The 18,535-nt window shown below is 43.6% G+C and overlaps 1 protein-coding gene across 1 annotated transcript in view; it reads right to left on the reverse strand.

Moving 5' to 3' along the window:
* The window catches only part of SCIN (scinderin), a 56,897-nt gene that overhangs the window by 22,684 nt on the left and 15,678 nt on the right, over positions 1-18,535 (reverse strand). The window contains exon 4 of the mRNA XM_076331418.1: positions 10,518-10,667. Within this exon, the coding sequence (XP_076187533.1) occupies positions 10,518-10,667 (150 nt within the window). The remainder of the gene's footprint in view (positions 1-10,517; positions 10,668-18,535) is intronic.

Below are 18,535 nucleotides of genomic sequence, written 5' to 3' on the forward strand. Positions count from 1 at the left end.
ATACTCCCAACAGGAGAAAAAAAAAAAAAAGGTTTCACTAAACTGCTCCCAGGTAGCTAGCAGGATTTCTGCCTGAAATTGCCTCTCACTAGCAATTCCAGCAACAACAGATGTCGTTACATGCTCACCTTGAGCAGAAGACCTCCCACCTGCCTGAACAGACACTGAAAATAAGATGGAAACAGCCATAATGTACTGAGAAGCAGACACAAGGATGTTTTATGCGAACAAACAGTTCTGGCACGTTGTTAACTTTTTTTTGGTTTTACCACGTAATTTATCAAAAGGGCTTCCTGGTACTAAGGTCTAAACCTGATCTGTATGCATTCGGCTTGCTATAAAACAGCAAAACGCATCAGTTGCTCATGGCACTTTTGACACATAAATTATGGCCTACAATTTTAGCCGGTTTCTGTTGTCTCAGGAATTTCAAATGCAAATCATAATTTTATTCATAGCTCTATGCTTAACTTCCTAAAAACAGGGCATTAGGCTTTGGCAGTTTTTCATACAATATTTGCAGCTTTGCATATCTGCCTGGGATAATTTGAATATAAAGCCTTTACTGGTATGATAACAATATTCTAACATTAATTTTCCACTCTGTGAAACAGGCCACTGATAACATGTTCAAAAAAAAAAAGTATCTAGATCAGTCCTGAGAGTACAAATTCGATGTTTTTCAATAGTTTGCCTCCGAGGTAAAACAAGCTACCTTCTGCCCTGCTGGGACTGCACAGCTGGCAGTATCTAAGCTAGCTATTTACACTGAGATCAGGTATGCATGAAATGAGTTGAGGAAACCCCCAGCCTACGTTATCTTCAAATGTCTGGCTTTTAGGATGCCTCCAAGATGAACAGTGATCCCACACTAAAGAAACTGGGAGGGTGAATGGTAGTAACTATGCAAACACAGCAGACTTTTTGTAACCATTACTGCTGCTGAATGTTGAGAATTGAGCTGTTCAGCGACCTGCCTACCTGCAGCATAATTAAAAATACAATAAATAATCACCCCTACATCTTTTTTGCATTTATACTAATCCTTTCTACCTCATTTTTTAAATCTTACTCCTTTGTTACATCCTCCTCTGATACCAGCAGAAGTATTAGAAGTGAGACCTAAATCCTGCAGACTTGCACGTGTGCTTGAGGTGCCTTTTTTTTCTGCTTTATTGGGACATACAGTTAGGCACACACTGAAGTCTTTGTAGCTTTGCAGATCTTGGTTTGGAAGCCTTGTGGATAAAAGAACTTACGTGCTGCATGACAGCGCATGCTTAAGTGCTGGAAAATAATGGAAATAAATCAGTAACTAATGCCAACAGGGAGCCTCAGACACAAAGAATATTTATTTGCTAAAATCCACAAAACTCCCAGCTTTTCGCTTCTTAAGTGCCTCCACTTTTGCAGCAGGGCATTTGCAGTGGCACCATGCAGGCTGGTCCCAAGGCTGTGGCAGGCTGGACCATATCGATATTGGGGTAAAAAGAGGAGTATGGCAAATACTCTGTGAAGCTTGAAGCAGCAGAGGATGAGCTGGAGGCAGCAGCAGGTGATGGGCCGCTAGTGACCCTTCTAGAAAACCAGTGTTCCCAGGGGGATCTATAGTGGCTGGAGGGAGAGGCAGGCAGCTGTGATACATAGCAGCATTAGGGCGAGCAAAGGGACCTGCAGCAAGGTGTTTCAGCACTCATGAGAGTCCATGAGATGGGAAGGTGGAAAAAGCAACTCAGGGCACTGAAATATTTTCCCAGTGCACCACCACCTGTATTCACAAGCTCAGAATTTCCAGTCCCATACAGCCCAATAGATCAGGTGTGCCAGGAGATCCTCTCTGGTTTGACACCCAAACTCTTGCATCTAAGGCACAGCACAGACTTGGTCTCTAATGTTTAAGAAAGCAAATCGGAGAGTATTTTGATAGATCTTCTCTAATGCCTCCTGCTGAATCTTGAAGTAAATTAAATATTTATTAGGACAGAAAAAGAGAGAGAGCAAGAATGTTTCTTTCACCTGGTTGTATAGGAGATAAATCCTGCTTAGCTCTTTGAAAATAATTTCCTCCTGCTAGTTTAGGTGCCCTCTGCTAACTGATTTCTGTTTTTAAGTTCCTACATCTCCTCAAATTTTGTGTAAAGGAGCCAAAATGTTTGACAAAGGGGCTATGATTTACAGCTCTTAAAAATTAGAAGTTGCAGCACTAATTACTGCAATATTTAAATCCATCAGGTAATTTTATCTACCTCTTATTTTTACAGGCAAAGCCAGGTAGAATCAAAGTCATACGCAGTTATGTAAGCAAAAGACCTGGCCCTAATAACCTGCTTTGCAGTAAATACAATAATTATATTTACGTATTTCTTCAGCGTTAGACACTTGGTGGTGGTGGAAATACTGAACTGATCCCACAACACGTGGAACAGTTTCTTCTATACAGCTGTTCTTCACCCTTGCCCAGATGTGAGAGGACTTTTACCCCAGTGTTACATGGCCTGGATTGGGAACAGCAATCTGTGCATATGCAGACTCCTCTGAAAAAACCCTACAAAGTTTCCCTCCCTGAGCCCTTCCTGCACTGCAGAACTTTCACTAAAGAAAATTCAAAGGCAACCTTGAGCAGAGATCCTTTGAGAGTTGCTCTGCACAGAGGTTGGGATGAGGCAGACCTCGTGGGGAAAAAAAAAAAAGAAAAAAAAATTTCCTTTCAAGGTGTATTTGTCTTGGGGAGATGCAGGATTCCAGGAACAGCATATCTCTGAGATTTTTATACAGCAAGGAAGCTCTGCCCTTTCAGTTCTTCTCCATGAACCCCCCCCCGTTGCTAGAAAGTACATGGAAATAACTGCTAACAACTCCACGTGGAGATAACTGCTAACAACTCTTTTCTTTGGCCTTCTCTTCTTAATTATGCTCATTTAATAACTGAAATTTATAGTGGTTTTTCATCAGTAGATTTCTTGATAGTCTAGCACAGAAAGGAAAAAAGCCATTACAAACTCCATTAATATTCTAACATGTAATTATAACATTATAATTGACTAACGTGGTAACCCTGCAAGCGCTACAGCTGAAGCAGAAAATATAACAAAGATGAGTGGTTTTCTCACCCATAAGCATGCTAACGAGACATGTTATAATTTCATTGCAAGCACTTCCAGAAATTTATTATGATTTTAGAAATTCACTAAAATACCTAGTACAGAAGCATCTTTCCTAGCATAAGAAATTAGGTTTTCAACTGTCTATTATTAGAGCTGTTCATAAATGATTTCATTCATGCCACGCAGTACGATATGCCTGAACATTTTCCAAAGTAAATTTCTAATGCAGGCATTGAAATTCGTATTTAGAGACTTAATTAAAAGCCTGACTTTCAGATGACTTGCCACCTGCAGCTCCTATTCAGTTCACTGTCATTTAAGTACCTGGCTTCAGGCAGCCGAGATTGAAAACTGCAGCTTGAAGAACATTATGGGTAACTCACAACGTTGCTGGAGAGTCCTCCTACTACCCTCTGCCCTTCTCGGGCAAAACCCCTGCTGATTTTCTACCTGGGCCTGGGGAAAACACTGGGCCAAATGCTCAGCTGGTGCAAAGCAGCTAAGCTATGCTGAAATCCAAGCCATGCGTGTTTTGTCTGAGTACAGGTTGCATAATTAAGTCCTTTAAATGGAAATGTGCGTCAAGAAAAAGGACTGTCCTTAACGAAGGAGATACACTCAGTAATTAGAAAGAAAACAGGACACCAGGTTTTGACAGCTTGAAACTGGCTCCCTGCAGAGCAAGGGGTTTGTATTTTGTATCCACATTCATAGCCCATCAAAAATTTTAATTAAGCAGTGTAATGATTAATAAACTTCCACTCCTCAGATTGGACAGATGTTGCTGTGACAGGCACACGAGCATGTGTAGTATTTTTCCTCCTGGACTATTTTGAGTTTGTATCCTACAAACTCTTACTGTGCAAAATGTGAAGACCTAAATTGTGTTCTTGCTGACACCTGCATATATTCAAAACCATTCCAGTGAAGAAGTGTATTTGTTTCCCTGAGGGGTAAATCTGACCCATAGTTTCAAAGCAGCCTGAGAAAGTTGTCTGTTCATCCGTGTAGCTTATGCAACTACAGCTAGTAACTACAGCTAGTAGTTTTGCTATTTTCTGCCCATTAGCTTTCTTAAGTCTTTGCATTCTCATGAAAATGTAGTTAACTTCCCCGTGTGTGTCTAACTGCATAGCTGAGTCTTTGTGTTGGGAACTGGTACAATTTCCATTGTCCTCACCCCTCTCTCAATGCAGTCATTTTATTTTGTACGTGGCTGTTTAATACTGCCTCTGCTCTGGGACTGAAATTAATTTCTAGTATTTATTTCACAAAACTCCCTGGAAGCTTGTCCATTTTTTTCCAACTGTCTCTATTTAGATAATAAAAGATACTACTTTGGCTTACGTTTTCCCAAACCCATGCATATTTTGGCCTAATGTGACTTCATAGTGTATTTTCATATTGGGCATTTTCTTGCTAGTGAACAGGTCACACTGGACCATAGTAGTTAGAGGCAATTCACAGCATATGAATTCATAGCATTTGAGTAAAACTGTGTACAAGCTACACAATTAAACAATTGTTTAATCCCTAACAAATGCCTGGAATTTGATTACCCCTCCTCCTCTTTCTCCTGTCGCCCTCACCCCCACTGTTTCTCCACTCCTCTGTATACAAGCCAAATAAACCTCTCCTTAGCATGACTTGACATCCTAATACAACCAAAAGCAAAGGAACAAGAAGAAATACAAATATTATGAGAGCAGCAATAGCAATTTTTGTTTTAACAGAGTTGTGATGGCAGATCCTACTCTTGCTGGCTCTGGGAAAGGACCAAGTACCAAAGCAGTGGGGCACGCGCCGCTCTTTGAGCCTTTTGCAATGATCCGTGTGACAGGACCAGAAACCACAGGAACCTGCCTAGCTCCTTCAGAGAAGAATGCCCTTGCACTGTCAAACCCATTTATGCTAGTCACAAGTCACAGAAGCCTTAGTTTTTCCCAGGTACCTCACTGTGCTCTGTGCTGCCCTTGGAAATTATCTTTGTTCTGTAGCAAATAATTTTTAGGGGCTTGAATTTAACAAGAAAGGAGGGGGTGGTCCTGCTCTTCTGTCCATATGCCCAGACACTTAGCCAGCTAATTTAAGGTTTAGTGGAGCTTGATGTTGTGGTGATGTTTGCGTTATTTGGGTCTCTAGAGAAGCAGCCTCTGTAACTTGCATTTGCGATGGGCTCTTACGTTCTGTGCTCTTGAGATTTTATCCACATGACTGAGTTAGCACTGTGTAGTGCTACCAGTCCCTTTCCAGTTACAGAGATAGAAAGGTATGACTGGCTGTAATATGATCAAACCATTCCTGTACCTCCGTGCATAGAATTTATTCACACCACAGGCAAAAACAATCATCTCTGAACACGGCATTCAAGAATTCTCAGGACTAAGCATTTCTTAGGAGTTTGAAAGAAAAAGGAGGGAGGAGAAAGGCTGCGTTATCAGAAAGGAGGACGAGGTTCCCTCTGTTGCTCAGTATTTAAACTAGCTGAATATATGCACAAATATTTTTGAGAAGTGAGTTTGCACTCACCTGTTGTAAGGCCACTAGAACTCTAACAAAACCAGGCACATGACAACTGCAAATGCTGAGGAAACAAAAGTCGTGGCATTTTTTGCTTAAAGGCAAAAGAATAATTTCAAAGGTGCGTACTAACATGATCCTTCATTTGCCTGTGGTTTTAGACCTCAGCAGTCACGTTTCTCAGGTTTCATTGTTTCAGCCATGACATCAAAAACCTTTACAAAAAGGTTTTGAAACAAAAGCCAAAAGCCTCAGCAGTAAAACCTGCAGCAATCACAGGCTACCAGGAGCTGCAGTTTTAAGGGAGTCATTTGTGGGAAGACAATTAAAACAGACAGTTTTGACTACATAGAAAACAAGAACCACCCTGAAAAGTGTTAGCTGAACACTTCATGATCAAGTAGAAGGGACAGATGCAGGCTCAATACTTAGTTTAGTTAAAACTCAGTTTATCTTACTTTTTCATTGGCTCTTATACCCTGCAGACAGACTGTCACAGCTGCCTGAGATACTTAAAATCTATCATGGGGAGATGAGTCTATGTAGTCAGAACAGTACTGTCAATCTAAAAATCTTTTAGGGTATCTAATATTTCAAATTACACAAATATAGTAAAACAAATATACTAAGACTTTCTCTTCCCCTCCTACTTCATCTCTAGAGGTGTGATACCAGATCAAGGTGTTGGTGCGCTATGCATGGAGGCTTGGATGCTTTGCATCATTCCCTTGAGTGACTCAGAACTGAATTTCTGTTTTCTGCATTACTGCAATCAGCTTCATCTTGCTGAACAACTAGAAAACTTCACAAACACAGACATTTCTGATTCCTTGTTTCTCCAATTTGCCATTACTCTGAAAGCAGAGGAACAGCTTACACATTCACTTGCCAAACAGTGGACAATAACTTCACTGGAGAAAGGAAACAGGGTGCCTCAGTCATTCATTCATCCCACTCACCATTTCCCACAATGCCGAATAATGAGATCATGGAAAATTATTTTAAAAATTTAGCTTCCCCGGTTTGGTCCTTTCTTCAGAATTAGAGCAGAGATTCCAACTACAATTAGAAATCATCCGTCCTGAGCACGGCTACCTGTTACTGTGGCTGTTCTCTCAGACCTCGGTGATGTCTTGGGTATACAAACACGATGCTGTGAGATCTCTGCTTACCATTGCAAGCAGTCAGAAGGACGAGCATCAGTGTTGGTGCAGGCGGCCCAAGGGGGTTTCCGACAGGGCTCACAACTGACCCTAGAAGATTTTGGTCCTAGGTTAGCTTTGAAACCATATATTTAGTGTTCCTTTTGGTTAAAGGAAAAGAAGTGTAGTCTTTTGTAGTCTAATGTGGTCACTCTAGAGCAACCAAACTGACCGAAGCATTACTAAGACCTATTTTTGGATTGGTCCCATGCAGATGAAAAACTTCCTGTAACACAATTTGAACATTCAGGCCTAAGATTAAGCAGAATGAGTAACTCTATTCAGCTGTAGAGTGTGAAAATCAGAGCAGAGTTGGCATCTGGTGAATTTTACTATGGGCAGCTGCCACTGTGGAGACCAGTCACAGTTACTGAGCAGCAACAGCAGCAATTTGTCCACAGTGGTCAGTTTATTTTTTAAATTTCCAAGGCAGCAACCCTATACAGCACTGCTTATTTAAACCTGCCAGTCAGTACCTCACCTAAAGTGTAAACACGGAGGTGAAACTAGGTAGATTAAATACCTTTGACGTGCTTGCACTGAAAGTTTCTGCCTCATCTTCACAGTCGAAGAGTTCTAGTGATTCCTGCAGCATCTTATGAGACCTTCTGTGCACCCACTGCAGGTCTGAGCTTTCCAGACACGCTGCGTTTCCAGAGTACGACCACAGGAGAGTCACTCTGTGTTCCCAAGTGGCCCCTGATCACTACAGCAGATGAAAAAAGGGCTTGCTGCTGTCAAAACTACTCATGTACCCAGCTTCTAGCCACTGTCCTTTCCTAGGGCGAGTGAGCTGTATCATGCTGGCCAGCCACAGCAATTCATCCAGCCCTACAGCATGCCCAGACAGCTCTCTCCCATGAGCAAATTGTTCAAGCAGTGCCATCCTGTTCCCACATCCTTGCTAAAAATGGTAGTTGGGAGCAGACAATCACCCTTGTCAGACTAGTTCACCTCACCCACAGCTCCCCAGCTCCCAACGGGAAAGCGGGCTGGCCAGGAAACACCAGCCTAGCACGGCCACTGCAGCCTCTGCTAATCCCGTACCGGGAGGGGAGAAGTCTGGCAGGGTTTGTTGAATCGGCCTGTGCGTCTTGCCTCAGCAGTGGGGTGTAGGCACAGCAGTCTTGCTTTACTGGCTCGGAGTCACAACTATGTGTTTACGGAGCAGGGATAAGATCACTATCAGCTCTTTACGTTGGTACTCGTGGTGGGTATGTCAGCCCCTGCCTGGTGAACGCTTTTCTAGCGGCACTGCACAAGCAAATTAAGCCACTGATACGGAAGCAGATGTCTTTCTAGCTCACGGGAGGGGAATTCATTCCTGACATTTGTCAGAGGAGATAATTACAGGAAATCTCATTCTGATTTCAGTGACATACCAGGTGACAAAATGAATATTAAAAGTACATAATTCTTTTTGCTAGAAAATAAATCAACCTTTTTCTAAGAAAGCTGGAGACGGCAAAAATCCATCCATCCTTCCTGATGCAGAGGGAAGAAACAAGCACAATGCTAGTTTCAGAGCAGTCAGCCTGGGCAAGTGCTACAGCAAGTTAGAGACAATTTTGTGGCAGCAAGGAGATATCAAAATGAAGAACACCGGGACTGGACACAATTTGAGCAGGAATAGGGATTAATATTTTTTATGTGTTTGTGAGTTAACTACCCTCCTGGCTTATAAGCAGCACATTTCAGAGCTTGGACTGGGACAGCCACGGCTGAGCTGCAGACCCCATGATGTGAGCAGCACTTCCAAAAGCAAGGCTACCCAGCACGACGCAGGCTAGAAGGTAAGCCCTGGCTGCTGACAAACTCACTCAAACCAGGCTCATTACAGTGGTGGCAATAAAAGCCATGAACCTACTTGCATTGAACTACCCATTTTTCTTCTCTCTATATTCACAATCCAAAAGGAAAAGCAGAAACTTCACACACTGCTGAGCAAGTGAAGAAAAGATTTATTCCCTGATACAATAACAATGCACTGCAGGATCAAAATGCAGCCTTGGCATTTTTCCTGCTCTTAATCATGTGTCAAGGTTGCTACAAAACAACAGTTGCACACAGCTGAAACCGTCTGGCAAACATGCAGGGGCGAGGCCAGCATATCCCTGCCGCTCAGAGCGGCTCAGGGGGAGGAGGCAGCTGGCCTCCTGATGGCCGCCCCTGCGGCGGGCCCGTGTCTTTGCTGCAGCAGCACAGAAGTCTGACTTCGCATCTGCATCTGTACCTTACTCGGATAAGAGGTGCAAAGTGCAGCTGTTTTGATCAATGCTCCCAACTCACACGTGAGCTTATCAGAAACCCCGTGCAGAGCCTTGAGCGGTAACCCCGGGATGGGCTTGGCAGTAGGAGGCTGCTGCCAGGGGACCGTGCCAGCAGGTTCCCACCGTGCCACCCAGCCGCGGCCCGCAGCGGGCTGCAATCCAATACCGTGATTCAAATAGGGAGCAGGAGGTTGGGCTGTAATTGTCAACCTGTGCTCTTTTCATAAAAGTTATAGGTGTAAAATACGTGCCACATCAGAGCTGGTGTGAGAAGTCTGTACAAGGAAGTAAAAAGCCAGATAGAGGATTGGGTTTTTTTTTTCCTTCAAAAATGCCCGGTGCGCTGGGTGCCACCTCCCCCACTTCTGAGCACAGCCACATCTGTACTCACACCCACAGGCAAAAAAGTCTTTGCAAGCAGATGGACAGATTGTCCAAAGGCGTCACCACAGCTAGCATGGCCAAGGACTGGTGGCTCAGCACCTGACATGTTCTGCTGCTTAGGCAATAACTAGTTATACTCCATGTGACAAAACCAAATGTAAGCACCATCAAAAATAATGGCATACCTGCATGCACCATTAGCATTACTTCCTGAAGTTAATCTGAAGTACAAGTTAATATTCTAATTGTACCTTTTCCATTTTATTGAAGCACTGCTTTATAACCCTGCTTCCCTCTTCCTTCTTTTTAGAGAATGAACAGAAAAAGCTTAATTTAGCACGCAAATACCAAGTGACAATGCTTTTATTAGTATGTGGCCTCCAACAACTCAGTGCTCGATAATTTTTTCAAGATCTGAAAACTCCATAAATTGGGAAATTTTTTTTTTGCACTCTACTTTGATCAGCTCAGTTCTGAAATCTGAATTCTGTTTTTTGAATAAATGGTTAAACTTTCTAAACATATGAGGAAGGGCTCACTAGGGTTACTAGAGGCTAGGTGCATAAGAGTTTGTAGCAGAAGCGGTGATGCAAAGCAGCGTGCTTGGCTCCATGCATCTCCATGCAATTTGCTACATTTGTTGACATCCTAGACACAGTAATTCTACGGACTTCCTCTTGTTTGGTGCTGTCCCACCTTGATGCCGCTCTTCCCTCATACAGAGCAGCAGAGAGCGCGGTTCAGGTATGAGCTCTGCTGTTAATTCAGTCACCCTGCAGCTAATTCAAAAAAGCAAACATTTAGTTCTTAAAAAAGTATTCTCAGATGATTGATTATCTCAGACTTTACTTCCCAATAAACTTAATACTGCTTGCATAAAGAGGGAAAAGAAGTATAAACTGGCCTACCATAACCTAAATCTGAGTTCCTGGAGTCATTGAAGAACATAAAGTTTGAGCCCAATCCTATTTAGTTCCTGAGATGTAAATGCATCTTATCCACAGCTCTGTCAGTAACCGGTACGCATATTACAATACCTCTATGAGCTGGTCTGGTTCACTCCCTTCTTCCACGGTAATTAATTTAGACCTTCCATTTCGTTCATTGTCCCGAATGCCAACAGCAACTTGAGTAGCCTTCAGCCGCTCGTATTTATTGCATGATGAGCCACACCACTGATAGATTTCCTAAAATAATTAAAAGCCCACACATTAGCAATAAGATTCAACACTGAACAAAATTATGAAATTAATATTTTATTAATAATTATCTTACTGGATCTAAACCACCAGATCATCAGTGAAGCTACATCTTTCAGAAATACTTTCCAGAAGAGATTTGTTAAGTCACCTAGATCTTTGTAATATGCAAGGTATTTATGTAATGTAATTTAGCACCCACATATTAGGAGGAGATCGCTCGATCTCAGAAGAGTCAGAGTTTTGGTTTGACTGAGTTTTGCCCCAAATACAGATGTATCTTCAGCTATCTAAAGAACCTGAAACTCCTAAATTTGCTTATATCTGGCAGTTCCTCTTCTATGCTACTTCAACGGTGCTGGTTCTCATCTGTGGCAAGAAACAAAGAAATTTCAAAATCTCAAGGAAAACCCTGACTGTATCTGCTCCTCAAAGGTAAAGTTAGATCTTTCAATCCAGTTTTTATTCTGGTGACTTTTTGCTGTATAATGGTATTTGTAACACACTCTGCTGCATCAAACCACAAAACCAGCTCAAGTGCGAATGGATGACATCGGTGTTTTCAGTAAAAAGTCTTCTTCACCAGAAGATTTTTCCTCAGTGTACAGCTGATCCAGTGCTCATGAAAGTTTATTAAACTCAGATTAATGCAAGCCCTTCCAACTGTAGTTACCACAAATGTCTTTATAAATTACTTCTAAAGATTTACAGATCAGGAATACACAGTATTTCTGGTCAGTTAAACCACCAAGTTTCTCCCCAGCAGAAGATGGACATATACCTGGTCCCCCTTCCTGCCTCGGGAACTGACTAAAATAAAGACAAGAGACACATCTGTAAAAGATGCCTCCATTCAGGAAACACAGCAGCTAGGAGTAAGCTGCTGCCACAGGGGCAATCCACCCCATCGTGGTTGCCACCTTTACAAGGAGCTCCTCAGACACCGCAGCAGCGTCTCTTCATGTTGATGAGCGAGCGCTCTGATGGCAGTAGCTTACTCCTAGATATCATCTTATGGGCCTTCAAGGCCTTCCTCTCATCTGGCTGAATAGGTAGTGAATGGGTATGCCCTGCACATGACGGGGAAAGTGCAATTCAACCAGAATGGAGCATGTTCCCAAGGCACCTCTCTGGAAGGAGCGCCACCAGAACCGGCCTAAGACAGGTCACCTAATCCAGTCACACCACAGACCAAGGACCCCCAGTTTTGGCAAGTCCTGTTATTCATCCTGAATGCAAAGCATTTCAGAATAAAGAATTTAGATTTCAGTCTTGATGAAAATTACTAAGAGGCAGAACATAAGCTGCAGAGCTGCTAGAGGCTGAGCTGGAAGGAGATAGTCAAAGGAAATTACTCAGCTTGGCTGGTTGCTTTTTTTCTCCCCTCCCTTCTTCTGGAAGAAAGTAATTTGATTCTTCTTCACATGATTCTATCAAATAGCCCAAATAGTACAGCAATAAAGGTACACAGTCATTTTCAACTTTAAAAAAGGTTGAACTGGTTTGTGTTCATCTACAACGCAAATAACAAGGATTTAATCAGAGCCCCCACTGAGTAAATTACTGGGGTCTTAGTTTTACGATGTATATACAACTATATAAAACTTAGATTTTGGATGAAAACCTGTGTCATTCAAAAAAAGTTTTTTAAGCCATTGCTGCTGACCACTATTGTTATTTAATAGCACTTGAAATGGTGGCTAGAGACAAGTGAGAGATGAAGTACAGCTTCTCAGTACTAGCAGATGCAAACTTTTAGAAGATGTTGATGCCATCTGCGTGCAAAAACAGTGCTAGTAACTTCTTTTCACCAGCTTGGACAAAATTAAAAACCCCAAACTCAGTGATCTCACAGCCAAGTTCCCTTCCCTTTAGAAGCATCCTTCAAAGACAAAGTTTTAAGCTTACATCAGGATTACACAGATTCCCAGAACTGGATCACTTTCAACTTGCAGATGTTATGCAATGAAATCTGTGAGGTTTTCAGCTTGCCTTTGCCAACTTGACTGTAAGCTTAAGACAAGGAAGAAAAAAAAAAATCTGCTTCCAAGTTCTGGTTTAAATACTGCCACCTTACTAAGTATCCAGAATCTGGAGACATACTTGGCTTCAGGTCTGAACCTTATCTTAAATCTGACTTCCGACATTTCCACAGGAAAAGAAAATATCTGTGCATACTCAGGGAAAGAAAATTTTCTAAAGAATTAACAAAAGACTGCCTTGAGTGTGTAGAAAGTAAAAAGTTTCAATTTGAGCAGATTTTTTAATATAGTTGTTACAGCCATGCACTGCTTCAGCCATCTTCTCCCAAATTTGGGGAGACTTCCCAAAACACACACTCCTTTAGTTTCTGACAATTTCAGCACTCAAACTTTCTCATTCTCATCTTGGCCTACCTCCTACTAATTGAGCTTATTTGAAATTATGTGAGAAAGCAGGAGTCACTAGAGATATAGCAGCAATAAATAGGAATTCTTTATTTCCCACAGTCTATAGAAGCAATAAGAGGAAGATGACATATATAGAGAATTAGCTGAAGAGGTTAGGCAGCTATTGCCTTATCTCTGCTGTTGTCATTTAACCCAGCAGGCAGCTAAACATCACACGGCCGTTAGCTCACTCCCCCCAGTGGGATGGGGGAGAGAACTGGACAAAAGGTAAAACTCATGGGTTGAGATAAAGACAATTTAATAGGACAGAAGAGGAAGGGAAAATAATAACGATAAAAGAATATACAAAACAAGTGAAGCACAATGCAATTACTCACCACCTGCCGACCAATGCCCAGCCAGTCCCTAAGCAGTGGCCCCACCCCCCCACCAACCTCCCCAGTTTTTTGTTCAGCATGACATCACATGGTATGGAATGTCCCTTTGGCCAGTTTGGGTCAGCTGTCCTGGCTGTGCCCCTTCCCAGCTTCTTGTGCACCTGGCAGAGCATGGGAAGCTGAAGAGTCCTTGACTAGTGTAAGCACTGCTTGGCAACAACTAAAACATGGGTGTGTTATCAACATTATTCTCATACTAAATCCAGAACACAGCACTGTACCAGCTACTAGGAAGAAAATTAACTCTATCCCAGCCGAAACCAGGACAGTATCCACCCCTTATTCTATACCATCTACGTCATGCCCAGGTCCCCACACTTTCCAATACATTCCAATTAATCACCACCCCTTTTCCTATTTTTTGATATATATACGCACAGATATCATTCCCTTAGTCTATGGGCCGTCCCTATAAAGTGTTTGTTGAGTTCCATCTAGTCCATGACTTTGGGCTCCATCTGTCATAACAGTCCTTCAGGGCAGGAGAGATGGTGTGTGGTGTTGGATTGTTGCATGCTGAAGCCAGTTCTGGTTCCATCACCACTGCACTTCGCTCAGTTTCATCAAAATTCATTCTTCATTAGTCTGGGTGATTCTTACTGTGATACTGTTGATATGGCATATAGCCACCATAGAAGTGATGACATACAGTATTATATAGCAATTAACATCATATAATTCAAATCATTAGCTATTCTCACCCAAAATCAAATCCCCTTGAAGTACACATCGGACTTCCCCATCCTTCCGCATTGTCCACCAAGTGCACCCAGGTCCTTGAGCAAAAGCAATCCCACGGATGGGTTTGCTTTTGCCCAAGGCAGGAATAACCCAGACTGTCTTCCCCAGCATATTTTTATGTGCACTACAGGGACTTTATCCCCTTCTACAGTATGTAAAGTTTTGACTGGGCAGGGCCAGCTCAATTGGGGTTGTTTAGCCTGGAGAAAAGGAGGCTGAGGGGAGACCTTATCACTCTCTACAACTCCCTGAAAGGAGGTTGTAGCGAGGTGGGTGTCGGTCTCTTCTCCCAAGTGACAAGCGATAGGACGAGAGGAAATGGCCTCAAGTTGCGCCAGGGGAGGTTTAGATTGGACATGAAGAACAATTTCTTTACTGAAAGAGTGGTTAAACATTGGAACAGGCTGCCCAGGGAAGTGGCTGAGTCCCCATCCCTGGACATATTTAAAAGACGTGTAGATGAGGCGCTTAGGGACATGGTTTAGTGGGCATGGTGGTGTTGGGTTGACAGTTGGACTTGATGATCGTAGAGGTCTTTTCCAACCTTAATGATTCTATGATTGGCAGATCCCCTGGTGTAGACTAACCAGGTGGCTTTTGCTAAATGTGTATGCCAATTTCTGAATGTCCCAGCACCCATTGCTCTCAGTGTAGTCTTTAACAGTCCATTATGTCGTTCAATTTTCCCAGAGGCTGGTGCATGATAGGGGATGTGATACACCCACTCAATGCCGTGCTCTTTGGCCCAGGTGTCTATGAGGTTGTTTCGAAAATGAGTCCCGTTGTCTGACTCAATTCTTTCTGGGGTGCCATGTCACCGTAAGACCTGTTTTTCAAGGCCCAGGATAGTGTTCCGGGCGGTGGCATTGGGCACGGGATATGTTTCCAGCCATCCGGTGGTTGCCTCCACCGTTGTAAGCTCATGGCACTTGCCTTGGCGGGTTTGTGGGAGTGTGATATAATCGATCTGCCAGGCCTCCCCATAGTTATATTTCAGCCATCGTCCTCCATACCAGAGAGGCTTTAACCGCTTGGCTTGCTTGATTGCAGCGCATGTTTCACATTCATGGATAACCTGCGCAATAGTGTCCATGGCCAAGTCCACCCCTCGATCACGAGCCCATCTGTATGTTGCATCTCTTCCTTGATGGCCTGAGGTGCCAGGGGCCCACCAAGCTATAAATATTTCACCCTTATGTTGCCAGTCCAGATCCACCTGAGCCACTTCAGTCTTAGCAGCCTGATCCACCTGCTGGTTGTTTTGATGTTCTTCAGTGCCCTGACTCTTGGGTACGTGAGCATCTACGTGACGGACTTTTACAACCAGATTTTCTATTCAGGCAGCAATATCTTGCCACAACATGGCAGCCTAGATGGGTTTGCCTCTGCACTGCTTCTGCCTCTCCATTGCTGTAACCACCCCCACAGGGCATTTGCCACCATCCATGAGTCAGCGTAGAGATAAAGTACTGGACACTTTTCTCATTCAGCAATATCCAAAGCCAGCTGAATGGCTTTCACCTCTGCCAACTGACTCGATTCACCTTCCCCTTCAGCAGTTTCTGCAACTTGTTGTATAGGACTCCATACAGCAGCTTTCCACCTCCGATGCTCTCCTACAATATGACAGGACCCATCAGTGAACAGGGCATATTGCTTCTCATTTTCTGGTAGTTTCTTATACAGTGGGGCCTCTTCAGCACGCATCACCTCCTCCTCTGGCGATATTCCAAAATCTGTGCCTTCTGGCCAATCCATGATCACTTCCAGGATTCCTGGGTGACTGGGGTTTCCTATTCGAGCCTGTTGTGCGATCAGTGTGACCCACTTACTCCACGTAGCATCAGTTACATGATGTGTACAGGGGATCCTCCCTTTGAACACCAGCCCAGCACCGGCAGTCGGGGTGCCAGGAGGAGCTGTGCTTCAGTGCCGACCACTTCCAAAGCAGCTCGAACCCCTTCATATGCTGCCAGTATCTCTCTTTCAGTTGGAGTATAGTGGGCCTCGGATCCTCTGTATCCCCGACTCCAAAACCCTAGGGGTCAACCTCGAGTCTCCCCTAGTGCTTTCTGCCAGAGGCTCCAGGTAGGGCCGTTCTCCCCAGCTGCGGTGTAGAGCACATTTTTTACATCTTGTCCTGCCCAGACTGGCCCAAGGGCTACTGCATGAGCTGTCTCCTCTTTAATTTGTTCAAAGACTTGTCATTGCTCAGGGCCCCATTTAAAATCATTCTTCTCCTGGATCACTTGATAGAGAGGGCTTACAATCAGACTCTAATTTGGAATATGCATTCTCCAAAACCCCACAATGCCTAAGAAAGCTTGTGTTTCCTTTTTGCTAGTTGGTAGAGACATGGCTGTTATTTTGTTGATCACATCCACTGGGATCTGATGACGTCCATCTTGCCATTTTATTCCTAAAAACTGGATCTCCTGTGCAGGTCTCTTGACCTTACTTTGTTTTATGGCAAAACCAGCTTTCAGCAGGATTTGGACTATTTTCTTCCCTTTCTCAAAAACCTCTCCTGCTGTGTTGCCCCATACAATGATATCATCAAGGTACTGCAGGTGTTCCGGAGCCTCACCCTGTTCCAGTCCAGTCTGGATCAGTCCATAGCAAATGGTGGGGCTGTGTTTCCACCCCTGGGGCAGTCGGTTCCAGGTGTACTGGACGCCCCTCCAAGTGAAAGCAAACTGTGGCCTGCACTCTGCTGCCAAAGGGATTGAGAACAACACATTAGCGATATCAAGTGTGGCATACCACTTGGCTGCCTTTGACTCCAGTTCGTGTTGAAGTTCTAGCATGTCCGGCACAGCAGCACTCAGTGGCAGCGTGACTTCATTCAGGCCACGATAGTCTACTGTTAGTCTCCACTCTCCATTAGACTTTTGCACTGGCCATATGGGACTGTTAAAGGGTGAGCGAGTCTTGCTGATCACTCTTGGCATTCCAGTCAAATCAGCTTATGGATGGGAATCAGGGAGTCTCTGTTGGTGCGATATTGCTGCCGGTGCACCATTGTGGTGGCAATCAGCACCTGTTGTTCTTTGACCCTCAGCAACCCCACAACAGAAGGGTCCTCTGAGAGACCGGACAAGGTGGACAGCTGTTTAATTTGCTCCGTCTCCAAGGCAGCTATACCAAAAGCCCACTTGTTAGTCTCACGACCAGTAATTTTACCATATCGTAAGCCAGTGTTACCCAGTACAGCAATATGATAATCTTAATCCAGCCCCGGGAGGTGATAAACAGCACGACAGGGAACATGTACAGCAAGTAAGGTGCTACATAACACAACTCGGAGAACAAGCACAACTCTGAGAGCACATAAATCAACATTGCGACCAGCGACTATTAACCTAATAATGAATGCTTACAACAAATTTGTTTTAACACACTCTGGTCAGATCTGTTGTTACCTCAACCCTTCGAGCCCTACATTGGGCACCAAAAGGACTGCTGTGGTTTAACCCAGCAGGCAGCAAAACACCACCCAGCCGTTCGCTCACTCCCCCGCCCCAGTGGGATGGGGGAGAGAATTGGACAAAAGGTAAAACTCATGGGTTGAGATAAAGACAATTTAATAGGACAGAAGAGGAAGGGAAAATAATAACGATAAAAGAATATACAAAACAAGTGAAGCACAATGCAATTGCTCACCACCCGCTGACCGATGCCCAGCCAGTTCCTGAGCAGCAGCCCCGCCCCTCCAGCCAACCTCCCCAGAGGGAGTTCAGTTTCGGTTGTACATGTCAGCCTTCTCTTGGTCTTTTGGTAACATGCAACCTCAAACAAGTATTCTCGTCTACAAAATGAATGGTATTTACTGTACTGACCACAAAGAATATTGTGAGACTTAAATTGTCACTGCAAATTACAAAGACCTTTACTTCTCAGACAATAAATTCACATTTTCTTTTCTTAGCATCTCCTAAAGGTCCCACTGCACAGTGCACCCTAGCTACCCCGCATTCACAGCATAGTCTCCCAGTTTGCCTTCAGTCAGCAAGTGACTAAACTGAGCTCTCCTACAGTCCACTGGCTCTAGGCTTCAAATCAGCCTGAGGAAGGAGAAAGACCTTTAAAAATCTACAGTAATGGATTTTAGATTTTTTGATTTGCAGACTTTGTTATTTTCCTTATGGAATCCACATTCCTAAACTACAGAAAGAGTCTCACAAAATAATGTGTCCTAAACTAAAATAAATAACTATGAAATTTTGTTAGCTGTAACCTTGAGAAACCTTGTGTGGTAAGGTTTTCTCCTGCCGCATAAAAACACTTG

Source organism: Aptenodytes patagonicus, chromosome 2 (assembly GCF_965638725.1).
Source record: "Aptenodytes patagonicus chromosome 2, bAptPat1.pri.cur, whole genome shotgun sequence".
Lineage (NCBI taxonomy): Eukaryota > Metazoa > Chordata > Aves > Sphenisciformes > Spheniscidae > Aptenodytes > Aptenodytes patagonicus.